Genomic DNA, 19,290 nt, shown 5'->3' with positions numbered 1-19,290 from the left:
CTACTGGACCCTACAGGACATCTACTATAATATGCCACCCTACGAAGCCTAGGAGACATAGCAACTCTATCTAATACATAGAAACAAACACAGGGAGGCAGTCAAAATGAAGAGACAAAGAAACATGTCCCAAATGAAAGAACAGAACAAAACTCCAGGAAAAGAACTAAACAAAACAGAGATAAGCAATCTAACAGATGCAGAGTACAAAACACTGGTTTTAAGGATGCTCAATGAAGTTAGTAAGAACTTCAAGGAACAAGGAATTTAGTGAGAATATCAAGAAACTTAGTGAGAACCTCAAAAGCATAAAAAAAGGACTAGTCAGAAATGAAGGCTGCACTAACTGAAATAAATAATAATTTACAGGGAATAAATAGTAGAGTAGATGAAGCTGAAAAGCAAACCGTAAGTTTGGGATAGAAGGAAGCGAAGAACACCTAATCAGAACAAAAAATCCAAACAAATGAGGGTAGTGTAAGGAGCCTCGGGACAACTTCAAGTGTGCCAACATTCACATCATGGGAATGCCAGAAGAAGAGAGAAAGAAAGAAATTGAAAACCTATTTGAAACAATAATGACAGAAAACTTCCCTAACTTGGTAAAGGAAACAGGTATAAAGTCCAGGAAGCAGAGAGAGTTCCAAACTAGATGAACCCAAAGACGTCCACACCAAGACACATCATCATCAAAAGCAAAAGTTTCAAGACAAAGAGATAATCTTAAAAGCAGCAAGAGAAAAGAAGTCAGTTACCTACAAGGGAGCTCCCATAAGACTCTCAGCTGATTTTTCAAAAGAAACTTTGCAGGCCAGAAAGGAATGGCAAAAGATTTTCAAAGTGATGAAAAACCTACAACCAAGATTACTCTATCCTGCAAAGCTATCATTTAGAATTGATGGACATATAGTTTCCCCGAGGAGAAAAAACTAAAGTTCATCACCACCAAACCAGTATTATATGAAATGTTGACGGGTCGTCCTGAAGAAGAAGAACAAAAATATGAACAATAAAATGCAATAAATACATATCTATCAACAACTGAATCTACAACAAAGCAAGCAAGCAGAACAGAAACAGGCTTATAGATACAGAAAACTTTTTGTTGGTTGTCAGATAGGTGGGGGTTGGGGGAATGGGTGAAAAAGGTGAAGGAATTAAGAAGTACAAATTGGTTGTTAGACTGACAAACCTCAAAGGAAAAGAGGGAGAGTGGGAAGGAAGAGATAAACCAAAGAACTTATATGCATATATGCATAACCAATGGACTCAGACAATAGTGTGGAAAGGCAGGAGGAGAGGCCAGGAGCGGGGAGGAGGGAGTCAATGGAAGGAAAAAGGGGGGACATCTGTAATACACTCAACAATAAAGATGAGTTTAAAAAGAAAAAATAAAGAAGATATTGAGGGAATGTGTTTCTGTATAAGGACAGTGTAGTCAAATGGTTTTCAATTTCAGATTTTTAAAAGAAAATTGACTGTATCTATGGATTATTAAGATCTCGTGCCTCAACAGAGTTAAAAACCTATCGAGTCTCGGAAAAAAAAATATATCTATATCTATATCTATATATACATATATATATATATCTCCACACACACATATATATATATGTTTATTACTTAAATATTTACTGATTTCCCTCCCTTCTAGTGCCAGGTGCTATTCCTGCTGAATCCATCCAAGGAAGTACCTTTGAAGAAAAGATATTTCTTCAGTGGCGAGAACCAATTCAAACATATGGTGTCATCACTTTATATGAGGTAGTATATACATTTGTTTGTAATGTAATTTTTGTTATAATTTCTATGATAGCTAGACTATCTAGTACTTAAAAATCATAACGGCATCTTGTCTTTTAAGATGTTTTATGGTTTGAATAATTATAATGGTTACTGTATAGAAGCAAAAAAATTAAAAATGAGTTTTTGAATTTTGTATATTTTCAAGATATATATTTATAATGATATGGATGTTTCCAGATTATATATTATACATAAAGATACAAGGTAATATATTTTTAATCAACTTTATTAAAAACAAGTGTTTTGAAGTATACATTGATTAGGAGGCAACCACAGAATCCTATTCTTGCTAACTATAAAATATTTTACTACTGAATTATAGAAGAATGCTGATTATCTAATTAGTGAAGTCAATAGATGTTGTTTCAGAAGTAACAATAGAATAATGTTTTTTTAGTATTAGCAAAGCATGCGTTAGACTTCACTGACATAGTTTTGTCTGCTGAGGCATATCAAATCATTGAATAATAGATAACAGAGAGGAATTTGATGAATTGTTCAAGGAAGAAAATAATAGCAGTAACAGGATGACAGTCATCATCACATCTGTATGAGCATCATTTTACCGTGCCTATTGTCATAGAAACAAGCAGACACATTTTTTAAAGCTAGCATTTATTTGAATGCAAATTCAACAAAATTATAAGTTGTTAGGCTTCTGAACATTGCGACAGTCCCTTCTATGGCATCTCTGCTTGAATACCTTTCAGAACTACTGACAAAAGCCTGAGCAGATTAGCTGTCAGACAGTAAGCATTGCAAACCCCTTTCATGACCCAACTAGCCTCACATTGATGTTTCCTTATACGTTTTGAAAATTGTTATTGAAATTCAAAACAGAAAAAAATTGTTGTTAATTGAAAGCTAAACAAAGTAAGATAAGAGATAAAATAAAAAGACTATCATGTTAAGTTATTAATGCTGTTCATTGGCCACTTTATTATTAAAGAATGAAGTATAATGAAAATCATGGTTTAGCTTGTATAGAGCTAAATTTTATAATTAAATCAAACAAGTTCATACTTTTTTCTCAGTGCACAGAATATTTTAGTTAATATTTTTGGCCCATGACCATTTTTAAGTCTCAGTGTTGGGGATTTTTTCCATCAAGAATAAGAGATTTTTTTTGTTTGTTTTTAATGAGAAAAGATACAGTCTTTGAAATCAGCTGAAGTTCCAAGAAATAAGTCCACCTGTCCTAAGGTTCACATGTTGGTATCTAGACAGACTGATCCCACTGAACATATATTTTTTGTGTAATAAAGTAACTGTAACTTGGAAACAACAGGAATAATAATTCAAAAGAAGAACCCATTAATCTCTCTGACTTCAGCAGCCAGGATCTCCCAGTTGAACACTGATCTAAATGCTACTACAATGGGGATGTGTGAAGGTGTCATAAATCAGAGTTTTAAAAATCAAATGTAGGCAACTAAAGTAGGTTGGTTCATTTTTCTAAATACCAAAGAGGAAATGTCAAATGTGTGGACTAGGCTTAAGTAATTAAATATAAGTTTTCTGACTACCAAATATTTTCCTCTTTTTTCCATGTTTCCTAGAAGTAGGAAGGAGGGAATTCCAGGTTCCTCACTGTAGGCCTTAGATGGGGTCTCAGGAGGGAGCTCTGCTTTAGCTAAGAAGCACTGCATACTGTGATTTACCCAGCCTGCGACAGTCAGCGATAGACAGAGCTTCCTCCTGGAGCCAAGGACTGATGTTGAACCAGACTTTGTCCCCACTTTTGAGGACTGAAGTTTCCTGGGAGAGACATCAGGCTAAGGAAGCAGAACAGTTGCCCAAAGGGAAGCAGGGACCTTAGGAACAGTGTATTCTGTCATGGAAATACATGTGACCATAGGTAAAAACTGGAAGGACAGCTAAATTACATAGTTGGAATAAAGCTTAGCAAGAAATGACACAGGTATTTCTTAGGCAGGGAGCACACTTGGGCAGATTTTGAAGGAGAGAAGAAAAACAGATTGAATGGCGTAGATGTTATAAATGAATAGGCTATAAGTTCCGCTTATTCTCAAATTCTCTCTTTACTTATCTGTTATGAAAGATACACCAACCACTAATGCCTGGAAAGTGCTGACAATGTCATTTTTGCCAGAAGTTATGGTAATTAACAGCGTTAAAGCATTCTTCTACTGTTATTCTTTGCCCTCTCCTTTATATTCCCCTGACGTCCATCTTCAGCCTCTCAAACTAGCCTTTCCTTTCCCTTCTCCCTGCCTTTGTTCTAGCTTCAACCCTTCTCAGAACTTACATCCCAGTCAGTCAATTAATTTTATCAGTCATCTTCCTAAAACCTAGACTGATAATTATGTTCTTCCTCAATAGCTATAGAATTTTTATTTTTATATAATTTTAATTGTAATATTGCTCTCTGAAAGGGTATTTTATTACAGAAATATTCAAAATAAAATATCCTTGCTTCTCAATTTCACTTTTCAGAGTAACTACTGTTAACAACTAAATGCATGTCCTTGAAAAGTTATACAAGGTAGAAGTTATAGTGCAAGTGCATTTATGAATGCAGATGGATCAAATTTAATAAATGTTAGCAAACCCAGATTTTATTACAAGAATAATATGCCTTATAAGACCCTCAGATCATACAAATATAAATACCAAATAGATTCATGACCTAAACACAAAAATTAAACAGTAAGAATATATGAGGAAAATGGGGACAGCATTTTTTTAATGTAGTTGAACCTTGAACAATATAACACTTGACTCTCCCAAAACTTACTAGGCGTCCCTTGGTATCCACAGGGGATTGGTTCCAGGACCTCTCCATGGATAAAAAAAACCTCAGGTGCTCGAGGCCCTTATATAAAATGGCATAGAACAATGCATATAGTTGGCCCTCTACATCTGTGGATTTATAGCCGCAGATGAAAAATGTTGGTTTAATCCTCGGCTGATTGAATCCATGGATGAGAAACCTAGCTATACAGAGGGTAAACTACATATTTACTGACAAATATTTATATGTTGACCCGTGAAGTTAAAACCCATGTTGTCCAAGGGTCAACCGTTTATCTTCCTAAGTTTGCTATAAAACCCATTGTCATTAGTAAAAATGATTGACAGATTTGGTTATATAAGAATTAAAATTTCTGAATAATGAAAGATACTGTGAAGAAAGTCTAAATGCAAACAAGAGTTGGGGACATTATTTTCAACATTTATGGCAGTCAACTTGCTGGTGGTGATAATATGCAGACTTGATACAAATTAATGAAAAATAGACAAAATGCTCCATCAGAAAAAATAGACAAAGAGTAAGAGAAAGCAACCCATAGAAAAAAATCCAAATGGTGTGTAAGCATATGAAAAGGTACCTACCCAACCTTATTAATGATTGAGAAATGAAATAAGTGCTACAGAAAGCTTGAGTTTGTAAATATTAAGTGTTAAGCAGTTATTTGAGGAAACTTCTTACATAGGCAGTTTGGAAATACCTTATCAAAATTTAAACATTGCATATCAAACCTATTTCTAGACATTCATCAGTCAGTAATACTCCCAAATGCACAGAAATATATATCCAAGTATTTTAATTATAATTCATTAAATTTATATAGCTCTTGATTGCCTAGTGAGAAAACTCCAGGTTCCTGGTCATAAGAATAAAACATCAACCAATTTGTTTGTTTTTTAATTAGTGTATATAAGGTATTGGAAGAAGGCAAAAGTATAAAAGGTACTGCCCCTTCTCTACTAGAAGTAACAGTTCGAACAGCAACTAACATAGAGAGAATGAAATAAGTAGTGGATGCAAATCAATTTAGTGTGTGAACAGAGTACAGAGTGCAGTGTTGCTGGGGCACATAGTAAACCGAAGTGGTCTGGGCTTGTCAGCTGGTGGAGCATTGATGGATCAAGAGTCGAAGGAAGACACTAGAGGCCCCAAGCCTCGATAACTGGGTTCAGTTAATCACTATTGACTGAGATAGGTAGTGGTGTAGAAAGAAGTTAGAATTTAAGGGCCATGTTAGAATCTCATTGTAATATTCAAGGCTTTCGTGATCTAATCCCAATTTGTATTTATTACTGCATCTTCTGAAGTAGCACATCTTCCTGCTTTTACTTATACAGAAATCCCTCCTTATCCACAAGGAATACATTCCAAGACCCCTCAGTGGATGCCTGAAGCCATGGATAGTACTGAACGCTATATATATTATGTTTTATTCCTGTACACACATACCTTTTCACTTGAAGGAAGCACTTTATGGCCTCTCTTTGGCATATATGAATTGCCAGTATCACTACTCTTGTGCTTTATTAAGTAAAGTAAGTGTTACTTGAACTCAAGCACTGTAATACCACAACAGTCGGTATTTAAAGGCACCTGTGTTATATTTATCTTCACACATTCCATCTGATAACCAAGTTGGCTAAGTGGCTATCAGTTGGGGAGTATGTACAGTGTGGAGACCCTGCACAAAGGAATGATTCAGGCAGGATGGAGTGGGACGATGTATGTATATTTCATCGCACTCCTTAGAAGAGCATGCTATTTAAAAATTATGAATTGCTTATTTCTGGATTTTTTCATTTAATAATTTCAAACTAGAGTTGACCATGGGTAATGAAACTATAGAAAGCAAAACCCCTCTCCTACCCCCAATAGTCTTTATCTTAGCACCCTGTCTGTTTCTTCTACAGAACCTAGTGTTTTAAAATTATTAATTTACTTCTTGTCTCTCTACCCAGCTCCACCTACCCCAGTCCAGATTCTTAGTTACCTGAGGACAGAGCCTGTGTCTATCTGCTGACCACAGTGCTCAAAGAGTGTGTGTCCAATTAATCAACATTTGAATGGAATGAAAGAGTCTGAGTAGAGAAGACAGGACAGAAATAACCTTATGGTGTTCCAGGCAGGTGAAAGATAGTGAGCAAAAGAAGTGTGAGAAAAGCCCAGTATGTATTTGTAGTACAGTACGAGGATAGAAGGTAACATGATGTCATCATGTCGGGTATTCAGAAATAAATTTTGGGAGGATGTAGGCAGGTCTTAAATATAGAGTTGGGGAGCTTGGACTTTGTCTCATATACATCTGTGTCCCATTCACGTTTTCAGCAAGGCAGTAAAATGGACAAGACAATTAACCTAGCCCTGGTGGGCAGTGCTAGTCCTTATTTTAATTATACTGTATCAATTATTGAATTGCTTCTCTCCTTCCCACCAGACTGTTAGCTCCTCCAGGGCAGGTCTCATGTCTGAATCACCATATGAGACCCCAGCTCAGAGCACAGTGCTTGGTACATAAGGAGGCATTTAGTTAATATGTTTCAGATGGTTGACTGAATGAATAAATAAACTTTGGGGGAGCAATTATGCTGCCATAGCTTAGCTCATCCTCTGGGGGTGTCAGAATGGAGGACTAAATAAGTACCTGATCACACAGCAGTGACATTGCTGAAGTCCCTTCCATAGCATCTGCGTGGTAGGCATGGTCTTGTCTCTTGACTCAGAATAACCTTGAAGGGAAGTATGCTAGAGGGTTAACAACAGACAAGCTGCCTGACTGAGTGCCAGTCACTGCAGTGATTAATATATATATAACAAACATTTTCTTGCCAAAGCTCAGTTGGCTCAATCTAAATATTCTTTCAGAGAAGTCTCCTTAATTATAATGGCATGGTATAAATACAAGAAGAAAGAATGTCAGTTATCACTTCATATAATAACAGTGTTAGTGTTCATACATAAATTATAAGTAAGTTTACCTATTTAAAAGCAAGAAAAGTGTTCAGTTTTGTAATTTAAACTTTTGAATATGCCACATTTAAAAATTATATCATTACAACCGGTAGAAGTTAGTAATCACCACTAAAATGTATGTTCTTGAAGTTGATGAACTATTTATAGTGGAATTCTTTTAAAATTCATTTGAAAGACCAAAATTTAAAGGCACCTATGTTATATTTATTTTCACACATTCCAGACTCCCCCAAAGTGCTTTGAACACCTGTTCTGTGGCAAATGATGGGGAAGCTTCTAGAGTTGCGCTGTTCAAAACAGCAGCTCCTAGTCACAGGTGGCGATTTAAATTTAAATTTTAGTTAATTTAAATTACATTTCAAGTTTCTGGGTCTCACTAGCCACAATTTCAAGTCCTCCATAGCTGCTTGTGGCTGGTGGCTACCATACTCAACAGTGCAGAACAGAACACTTCCCTCATGACAGAAAGTTCTGTTGGAACAAATGCAAATATGACCTGTTGTGAGGACCACAGTCATAGTATCAGGAGCTACTGACACGTGTCTAGGATTTATTTTTGGAGCAGATACCTTTGCCCACATTGATGAAAACACTGAAAAGTGTTCTTATTTGCAGGAGACAGTAATCCTATTCAGTGCTAAATCAAACTGTGGCCACTGCGTGAAAAATGAGACCTTACCCTTGCCAGGTTCTTATCTGTTTGAGCTAGTTGTATATTTTATTATTTTGTGTTGAACTGACTGTAATGTTGTTTTCAAAATGACATTTTGAAAGCAAACAACTCCAAGGTATTAGCTTAAACCTGAACTCATCCTTTATGTTCTAATCGACTGGCTTTGAGTTCCGCGTCTGTAAAAGTAATAACTCGTAACGGCTTTGTCTGAGTTCCCATGCCCAGTCACTGGGTCCAGGATTTGAAGAGTCTAAATGAACAGGAGAGCTTATCATAAAGCGTCTGACAGTGCATACATCACAAGGGTTTATTGGATAAAGATGCAATCTTGAACTATCTGCTCCAGATATTTAATCACATTCTTGTTCTCTTGCAGATCACTTACAAAGCAGTCAGTTCCTTTGACCCAGAAATAGATTTATCCAATCAAAGTGGAAGAGTTTCAAAACTGGGAAATGAAACCCATTTTCTGTTTTTTGGACTGTATCCAGGGACAACGTACTCCTTTACCATCCGAGCTAGCACAGCTAAGGGTTTTGGACCTCCAGCAACAAATCAGTTTACCACTAAAATATCAGGTATTTTATCAGAGATATGGGTTTTTTTTTTTATCAAAAGAGGCATTTTGTACTTTTTCATTCCCATTGTCAAGTATGCAAAGGTCACTCAAACTTACACATTGTATTCAAATGAATTCTTTCAGATGTCTGAAAATCAGAATTATGGAATTAAATGAAATACTACAAATATTTATAATTTGGGAGCTTAAGATTCTTATGTGTTAAGAAGTAGCTACTGTTTCAACAGTTTGCATTTGAGCACTTGAGCATGAGCGGGAGGTGCTGTTCTGTTCGCTCTTACCCCTTCAGTCTCAAATTACCAGAGCAGCAGCACTGGAAAAATCTCTGTAATGAGCCATGAATGACTGAGTGCTCAACAGAGAGACCGCATTACGTGGAGTTCAGTGCCAGAGGAGCCGCCTTCCTTGGGACCCTCGCCATCTGAAGCATTGCGTCCTAAAGAAAAAGGTGGCAGCAGAGAAGTTGCACCAGGCGCTCACAGCCTCTAGCTTTTTGCTTGTAGACTCAGTTACGCCATCCAACAAAAGATATAAGTTGAGAATTATTTCTGGGCATATGCAACTGTGCAGAAAACTTCTTTGTGCACACTAGAGGAAATGGAGTTGCCATCTGGTATGGGATATGTAACAGCCATAAACACATTCCATGGACATTTTCTTTTTCTATTTTTTCCCCTTTGGGTGTGAGAGGAGAAGTATTTGAGTTTGGGCTTTGATTGCTTTGGTTGGGGGTAGATGGGTGGGTGAGGGAACTAACTTAGTCAGGGGTAGCTTTGTAATATTTAGCCTGAAGTTTCATATGTATTTTCCCTCATTCCTAGTTTTAAAAAGTTTTTGTTTGAAAATGGGAAGTACTGTAAGTGTTCTACTGGGTTTTGAGGGAGGATGGTTTGGAATTTTTTTTTTTAAGCGATTATAACTTAAAGGAAAACATTTTATTATGTAAGATTTTATTTATGAGCGTAAACTTGACTTTAAGTTTAATATACACTTGATACATGATATGAAGTATTAGATTATGAGAACAATATGGAGAGTTGGAAAAGAGGAAGAAGGCCTTGGGAGGTTAGGGAAAGGACATAGGTTGTACAGATGAGTAAATAGGAAGATCACGGGACTCGCAGTCTAAAAGTATGGGTTTTTCCATGTAGTTCCTCTCTTGTTTTGATCAAGGAATTTACCCCCAGATGTAAATTAAGATGATATTTTATGGTGCATGGATTTATCATTAAGGTTTAAAGAAGAAATGTGTACCGATGTGTATATTGCCAAGCCCTATTTGTTTTATTTTTTTTGTAAGTTTTTCCTATGAATACCATATTTCAAAAGATTATTATCTTAAAGGAAGTGTTCTTTAAGAAAAATAATTCATTTTTGCTAAATAAAAAGTCTGAGCACTGTTAGCCCACCAAGTTCATGCAATTCTACCCAAAAGCCCAAACGCTTGACATTTTAATTAGCCTACACAGGCTCATTAAGAATAACTATATAATTTTCATAGTTTAAAAAATTACAATTTATGGGCTCCTATTTTCTACTTTTATGTGTCTCATATAGAGAACTACTCTCTATACAAAATGTAATTCTGTATTATGAATTTGTGTTAATTTTAATAGAATTGGAGTTAATTTTAATGCTGAGAAAATCCAATAAGTGTGACTGAGATATAACCCATGTCTTTTACATAAAAGCTTTTTATACCTAAGAGATTTAAAAAACGATATTTGTAAAAAACGATCTCTAGTGTTCTCATCAAGCACCTATACCTGTGGGTAATAAAAAGACCACGTGCCCCTCACATCCCAGTCTTTTTAAATGATTTCTCTTGTCCGTGATGAAGACAGAATTAGCAAAGAGCTCTGTTGTTACTTCTCATAAAAGAGCTAACAAATCTAGAAAACAAAGAATGCCAGGAAGTGGCTTTGGAAATAGGATTCACATTAGAAAGAGAATTAACATTTGTAGAATAATATTTGCCTGGCTCTCTTTATCTCTGTCTCTTTGAATTCCTATAACAACCCTAGATGGTCATTTCCTATTTTGAAAGATGAGTAAACCAAAGCTCCAGAGATAATGTGCCAAAGCTCTTATGCTGGTTAAAACAAGGCACAATGAAAATAAAGCCCATGACTTTCTTACTTCAGTTCCCATATCTTTCCACTCCTTACTTTTCCTGAGAGCCCACCAGTGGTCACTGATTTCAACAAGCCTCTGTGGCTCCTACTGTCTTCTTCAAATCCCCTGATGGATGTTTGTTGCAAAAAATTCCTTGACTTGGATGGAAGAACTGGAAAGTTCATTGTGATCCTAGTAATTATTTCTTAAATGTGCATTTAAAGTCTATTTTTTAAGAAAAGAACACAAATTATAACTGTACAGCTCAATGTATTTTCTCAAGCTCACTATAGCCATTTAGCAAAAAATCCAAACAGAAATCCAAGAAACAATATTACTAAGACCTCACAAGCTCTGCTCATGTTCTCTCCCTACTTTGATCTCTGAGATCAAAGAAGTCAACATATCCTGGTTTCAGCAGTTGCCCCTGATATTTTGTGTAGGGTCCATAAAGGCTGCTCATGGTCATTTGATAGCTGCATTTTAATGTAAGTGCACTGTGTTCATGTTTTGTTTGTTTTTTTTTTGTTGTTGTTGTTGTTGTTGTTGTTTTTTAATGAAAGTTGACAGAAAACTGAAAAAGTAACCTGAAAATAATGAGCCTCCTGTCTTGTGCATTTTTCCCCAGCACCCTCTATGCCGGCTTACGAACTTGAGACCCCTTTGAATCAAACTGACAGTACGGTGACAGTCCTGCTGAAACCCGCACACAGCCGAGGAGCGCCTGTCAGGTACAGAGCAGTGCATGGGTGGACTGCTCTAGGGAGATGAAAACTAAAATCAAATTGACTAATTTCTCGAATGTGTTTTCTAGGGATTTTCACAAACCTCAGTCAGCATGTAAACCCATATCTTTATTCATTCTAATTAAAAGAAATGGCTGAGGGAAAGGAAAGTGCTTTGATATGGGGTGATCAAGTATTGTGTCAAGGGTTTGATTTGGCTGCAAGTGGATTGTACTTTGAAGAGGAGGAACAAAAGCCCCAGCGTGTTCAGAGGTGACTGTACAATTGCTTGCAGCAATTTAGTTACCCAAGGGCACCTGAAATTTTTATCCTTAGCTCTATTCTTTAAGCAGACCTTTTGTTTGTTTGTTTACCTGGGGTTTAAGTTTTATTAACTTTTTGTAAATTGGCTAATTTCTCAGTCGAATATGTGGTGTATAATTTTTTTTTTTTTTAAGAAATAGACCAGTGCCCTGGTTAGTTTGGCTCAGCAGTTGGAACATCGGCCTGCAGACCAGAGAGTCCCAGGTTCGGTGTCCGCTAGGGGCACGTACCAAAAAATAAAATAAAATAAAAAGAAAGAAAGAGACCAGTGGTTTTCAACCTGCATACCACAAGAATTTTTAAGACATGCAATACCTGACTATTTAGTCAGGGGCATTGACCTCATTTCCTTTAGATTGTCAATTTAAAAAATGACAACAACCAACACAACAATAGCCATTCGGTGTGAATGAAACAAAATTATACCTATTTTTGTAATGTCAGATCAGTAAAAAATATATTTTTTTGGTGTGCCACAAAATTTTAGTCATTAGTTTATGTGTGCCATGAGATGAAAAAAGGTTAAAAGTCGCTGAAATGCACTGTTGGAAAGAGCATTGTGAAGTCTTTATTTGAACAGATTTAAGTTTATTGCCAACATGTAGGTCTCATTTCTCATTCCATGATGATTTATATAGCTAAGAAATTACAAAGTGTAACTTTTACAGTGAATGAATAAAATAAATTTATTCTTCCTAGGAAGGAGCAAAGGAATTTCTGAATAACTCTTGAATATGAACTTGTCATGAGCTCATTAATCTATATAAATAAAATTTCTACTTGAAATTTCTATATAAATGAAATTTTCAGAGGGATTCAGATATTCTGTACTATCTGAAGTGATTCTTTTCAAAATAATCTATTACCTTCAATAGCATACTCCAAGGAAACATTTACATTCACAATTAAGGCTATATCCGATTTGTTTCAATGTTCCTTCTATAGAATTTTATTTCATTAACCTTTTGAAACCTGGCTCTTTTTTTTCATGTTTTCATTATACTATCATGCAGTGATTTGTTGGACTTCTTTATCCCTGATAAGATATATACAAATTTTAGTCCACAGAATCAAGAGTAAGAACAGAATAGCATTAGTTGATAGTGAAGTCAAATTAGGGTAGAATCACAGAAATTTTTATTTAAAAAATCTATAAAATTACATGAAACAAGTTTTAATTTGTTGACTCACCCAACATAATATCTCATATAAAGGATGTAGGTTGCCATTCCTAAGTGTATGTAGTTTGTGAAAACTCTATGAAATATGTAAAGCTCTATTCGAAATTTCATATATTATTACTGCTAGAAAACTGTGCCACTGACTCCACCCAGAACCTTAAGGTTGATTTGTGTGTGGTGTTGACTGGTTGCACTGATCCGAATGACTGTCTAAGACCCAAGTGTACCTGGCCATGGGTGTACCTGGCCATGGGTCATTCTTTTTTTACTCTGGAAGGCTGAATTTTTATTAAATGAAAGTTGATGTTCTGACCATGGCCTTCAGAACAATTTTTAACCAATTTAACAGTTGCCCAAACTCAGCAATAATGGGCCATTAGCACAGGAGTTGGTGTTGTACAGTAGAAGCATCATGATAAAATGAAAGGGTAGAGGTCACTCAATGTTCAGTGCTCCAAATTGAAGGAAGCTGAAATCCTAACCATTTCTCCAAACAGCCAGCTATTCCTTATTCTACTTCATTCTTTTTTTGTTGTTATTAATCCTCACCTGAGGATATTTTTCCATTGCTTTTTAGCAAAACTAGAAGAGAGGGAGGGAGAGAGAGAGAAAGAGAGACATCAATGTGAAAGAGGCCCATGGGTTGGTTGCCTGCTGCATAACCCCGACCAGGGCCAAGGATCGTACCTGCAACCCAGGTACATGCTCTTGACCAGGAATTGAACCCATGACCCTTCAGTCCGAGGGCAGACATTGTAACTGCTGAGCCAGACTGGCCAGGACTTCTTCATTATTATAGAAATTCATTTTACACATTGTATATTCTTGTTGCATTATTCCTTCAAACACTTTCTGTCAGACTTTCATCCATGTCTTTGTATAGATCTTTCCAAGTCTAATTTTTCACATAATATTCCTTTGGGCAATCCACATAAGCCCTCTTCCCAGTCCCCCTTCCCTTATCTTTTTAATTGTCACTTGCATTTCAAACTGCTGTTCATAGTTTCTGTCATATGTGTTACTAAAGCAAGATTTTATTGTCGTTTTTATTTAAATTTTCAAAGTTGTTTTTGGAGACTTTGAAGCCTTACTAGTTTATTAATTATAGATATCTTCATACTTCTTATTTTATGCCTATAAAAATACAGACCCAAATGCTTGTCAAAGTATCCAAAATACATAGCTTTTACCACAAGTCTTTAATCATTTCATCAAATCTCTACCTCTGCTAAGATTTCAGTTTAGATTGCCACATCTTCTTTCACAATTGTCATAATGTCAAATATGTTCCAAGTTCAGCACTGCTCTGCTTTGATGAGACATCATCCTGTGATTAGCCAAATATTTCTTGAATTTGACAGGGTCACTTTGCATTCTGCCTCTATTATACCTTCATCCACAATGTTAGCATCTTGAAATTAATAAATTTACTATCTATGTTCATTATCTAAATCCATAATGCTAGAATCAATTTCATTTCTTGTGGGACACTATTCAGTAAGCATTGTAGGAAAACTCACTACAGACACCACCTTTACTGGAAGGGTGCTTATCTTGAATGGGTAAATTTTATCACACAAATTTGAAGGAAGAAGTTCTCTCAATCTCACCTGTCAAAAGACTTTTTGGAGAAAAGTAAATATTCTCTTCAAGGAATTCATTATTATAGTACAACAAAATGGGACTGATTATCTATTGAGTAGATAGAAGACCAATATAGCTAGAAAGACTAGTTTGGGGCGGGGGTAAGTCCATAATACTCTCAAACTAAATGGGGTATATGAAAATTTTCCATTTCATTTAGTGTTTAGAGAAATAAAAGCTCTGATTAGGGAATCATATGGACCTAAAATATAAAGCCATAACGTAGATTAAAACATTCCAACACATCTGGAAATTTGCAAAATGCACGTGTAATAAAACTGCAATACAAGAAAGCTTTTTCCTAATGATAAGATAAATACTAGAAGAAAGAGGGGAAATGGAAGTGAACATCTGTTTGCTTTCCTGGATTTTTTACAGCATTATGTGTTCAAAAATACTGTCATTGTGTGATTTCCAGAATCCATTCTTTCAATTGATTTGATTTTTCTTTAATTCATATTCATTGGTTTTAAAAATTCAGTCATACTTCATTTATGCACTTCACTCAGTAAGGTAGTTGTGTATTGATTCCACTACAAGCACTCAGCTTAGTTAGTGCAGATTCTTGAAATTGCACTAAACTCTCAATGTAAACGATTGTTATCTTTTTATTGATCAACACATCAGCTCTGTCGCATAAAAGTATTTAAATCCTAAAGTGGCTAGGAAGAACACAAATGCCATCATTCCAGCTGGTAAACTAGCACCTAGGACAGAATTTCAATGACTGTTCATAGATTCAGTTTTTTTTTTCTTGAATAAGAGAGGGAAAAGCTTAATTTTATTTTATTCATTTAAAATCATCTCTTCTCCCTCTTCTCTCCGTTGTTCATTACATGCAGACACAACCCAGCAGTGAAACCCCTTGTAATTTGCCAATAAAAGAGCAGCTCTAAATAATGAGTTTTACACAAACTTTACACAACAAAAATCCCCTCTGTGACTTTATTTCTGAGATATATGTTCTACTGTCTGCAATATCCCTCATTAATAATTTGGTATACTTTCTAATAGTCTATGTGCTTGAGACTTAATCACATTTTTGAGCCTTAGGTGATAGTGTTTTCAAAGGACTCTCATTTTTGTTTTTCCAACAATGTTGCTTCAATTTGTTCATAAATGTTTTGGAGCTAGATGTCTTTTTAATTAAAACTCAGTTTTGAATATCTTTATTAATTAAACATTGTGATATTCAGTGAAAATTTAAAAGATTAAGTTCTTATTTTTAGATTCATTTATTCAGGAGATATTGATAAGTGGGAAAACATCTGTTACAGTTTTGTCTGTCCAAAGGAATAGCAGGTAGGCAATATTCACATCAACAACAGAAACATTAAAACCAATGCCTAAACATGAGTATAACTTTACTTTATGGCAACCACTTTGTTGTTCTTCTGATAAAGGTAGCCCTGGCTATTTTAATGTGCTTTTATTGTCATTGATAACTTATTATACTGTGGTTGGTTGTCCTCCCAACCAAATGCTTCCTCAGTGGTTATATTTATAGAGAAATTTGTGAATAGTCTATAGCTGAGAATCAGGACAGCGAAGAAGACCCTACCAAATTATAAATAGGAAAGAGATTAGGGCATAAAGAATGGAGGAAATATTTTGCCTTTTTTTTTTTTAATTTGTTTTTGTTACAGGTGTTTCTCCTTTTTACCCCAATGACACCCTCCTCCCCATTACCACCCCCTCCCCATCCCCAGCTTTGTTGTTTATCTCCATTGGTCATGCATACATGCATATAAGTTCTGTGGTTTATCTCTCCCTCCCCCCAAACCTCCTTCCTCTGAGGCTTGTCAGTCTGTACCCCATCTCCATGTCTCTGGGTCAATTTTTTTCATCAGTTTGTTTAGTTCATTATATTCCACAAATAAGTGAGATCATGTGATATTTGTCTTTCTCTGCTTGGCTTGTTTCGCTTAGCATAATACTCTCCAGGTCCCTCCATGTCATCTCAAAGGATAAGAGACTTTTCTTTCTTACAGCTGCATAGTATTCCATTGTGTATATGTACCACAGCTTTTTTATCTACTCATCTACTGATGGACACTTGGGTTGTTTCCAGATCTTAGCTATTGTAAATAGTGCTGCTATGAACATAGGGGTACATATATTCTCTCTGATTGGTGTTTGAGGTTTCTTAGAGTATATTCCTAGAAGTGGGATCACTGGGTCAAATGGCAGTTCAATTTTTCACTTTTTGAGGTAACCCCATAGTGTTTTCCACAGTGGCTGCACCAGTCTGTATTCCCACCAGCAGTGTACTAGAGTATCCTTTTCTCCACACCCTCGCCAACACTTGTTTGATGATTTGTTGATGTTGGCCTTTCTGACAGGTGTGAGGTGATACCTCATTGTTGTTTTAATTTGCATCTCTCTGGTGATTAGTGATGTTGAGCATTTCTTCATATGTCTCTTGGCCATTTGTATGTGCTTTTTGGAGAAGTGTCTATTTAGCTCCTCTGCCCATTTTTTAATTGGGTTCTTTGTCTTCCTTTTGTTGAGTTGTATGAGCACTTTATATATTTTGGAAATTAACCCCTTATCTGATGCATCACTGGCAGTTATGGTCTCCCATATAGTGGGATTCCTTTCCATTTTGATGGTTGTTTCTTTTGCTGTGCAGACGCTTTTTAGTTTGATATAATCCCATGTGTTCATTTTTTCCTTTGTTTCTCTTGCCTTAGGTGGTGTATCAGTGAAAATTCTGCTGCATATGATGTCTGAAATTTTGTTGTCTACATTTTCTTCTATAATTTTTATGGATTCACGAGTGACATTTAAGTCTTTTATCCATTTTGAGTTTATTCTCGTGTATGATGTAAGTTGGTGGTGTAGCTTCATTTTTTGCAAGTAGCTGTCCAATTTTCCCAACACCATTTATCGAAGAGACTCTCTTGACTCTGCTATATGCTCTTGCCAATTTGTCAAATATTAATTGAGCATATCGTCTTGGGTCAATTTCTCGGTTCTCTATTCTGTTCCATTGATCTATCTGTTTTGCCTTACTTTTAAAATATATATATATATATTTTTATTGATTTTTCTTTAAACAGAGAGGAAGGGAGAGATAGAAATATCCTTGTGAGAGAGAAACACTGATTGGCTGCCTCCTGCATGCCCCCTGCTGGAGATCGAGCCCAAACTGGGCTTGTGCCCTGACCATGAATCATTCAGGGACCTCTCAGTCCATGGGAAGATATTCAATCCACTGAGCCTCACAGGCTGGGCATTGCCTTGCTTTTTTAAGGTTGTGTTCTAGTTAAGTAAGATTTCAAATGAGATAAGAAATCTTTTCTATTATGGCAAGTATAAATATTTTATCCATCCACAACACTTCTGATTTTAAAAAAAGACTTGTCTCATATAGTAACTTCAGTTTCATATATAAATCCAGATTTTTACATGATATGTCCAGATTTTTATTTAATTGATTTTGCCTTGAACTCATTATTGTGGTAAACTTTGCAAATGTCTGCTATTTTCATTTACTACTCTATCATTTTATTCCTTAATCTGCTTTGCCTTACGTAGTTAACTAGGAAAATGTGAGCACATATTAAAGACTCATGGTTAACTTCTAATACCTGATTTACTCAAACTACTCATCAAATAGTCTCTTGGAACAAATTAGACAGAAAATTAGAAGTGTATTAAAGGATGTTATTTTTCTCATTATCAAGTTTTGTATCCTTCAAAAGACCCATGCTATTTTTTTTGGAACAAGGTGAAGAACAAGTTTTCATTCCACTGAGGATAACTAGGCAGTAAAGCGGTTGTATTTATTTTAAGATAATTTGTTGCACTTCCTAAAAATGTTTGATTTGATCCTGGTGCTATATGGGAAATGAGGTGTATTCTCCTTGTGAGCCAGCAGCCTGCACTCTGGTTATCACAGAGCAGTTTTTGTTAAAGGGACTCAGCGTAAGAGTGGGAGTCAGGGTGTCCGTGAACTGTGTCACTTTAGATGAGACAGGGAAACAAATCTTTTGACAATAAGAACAAGAAAAGAATCATTATTAATGAATGGTGAAGATAATCATACATTTGGTTTAAGAAGTTTCCTATATTAGGAATTATAATTGTTGGCATATTATTTAATATGGTTTGGAAGTTGGATGTTATGAAGTATGGACCAAAAAAAATTTTTTTAAGCAGCGTCAATCTTTTTTATTGTCTACACCTCTAAGTCCAAGGAAAAACATGTTCACTCCATTAATACCACCTCTTCTTCCACTTTCTTCAGAGAAAGATATTTGTGATTTAAGTGCCATTTCATGATTATATTATAATTGAAATTCCAGATTCCACAAATTATCTTTTTAATCAGAATAGTTTTGTTCAAGAGTTTGATCCTGGCTCAGAGGAGCCAGTTAAATAATGATTTGAAAATATTTAATATTATTGATTCACAAAAAGTTTATCCCTTTATTTTATTTTCTTGCTGTAGTGACATTATTGTTGTTATTATTATTTTTTTAAATATGATTTAT

General features: G+C 35.5%; 1 protein-coding gene across 6 annotated transcripts in view; it reads left to right on the top strand.

The window, feature by feature from the left end:
- Positions 1-19,290, top strand: part of PTPRM (protein tyrosine phosphatase receptor type M) — an 839,861-nt gene that overhangs the window by 517,847 nt on the left and 302,724 nt on the right. For all 6 annotated transcript variants that reach the window (XM_036244603.1, XM_036244601.1, XM_036244600.1 and 3 more), the window contains exons 9-11: positions 1,655-1,764; positions 8,599-8,800; positions 11,546-11,648. In XM_036244603.1, coding sequence (XP_036100496.1) covers positions 1,655-1,764; positions 8,599-8,800; positions 11,546-11,648 — 415 coding nt within the window. The remainder of the gene's footprint in view (positions 1-1,654; positions 1,765-8,598; positions 8,801-11,545; positions 11,649-19,290) is intronic.

The sequence above is a fragment of the Molossus molossus genome, unplaced genomic scaffold, assembly GCF_014108415.1.
Source record: "Molossus molossus isolate mMolMol1 unplaced genomic scaffold, mMolMol1.p scaffold_m16_p_6, whole genome shotgun sequence".
Lineage (NCBI taxonomy): Eukaryota > Metazoa > Chordata > Mammalia > Chiroptera > Molossidae > Molossus > Molossus molossus.
This window is presented reverse-complemented; position numbering and strand designations above follow the sequence as displayed.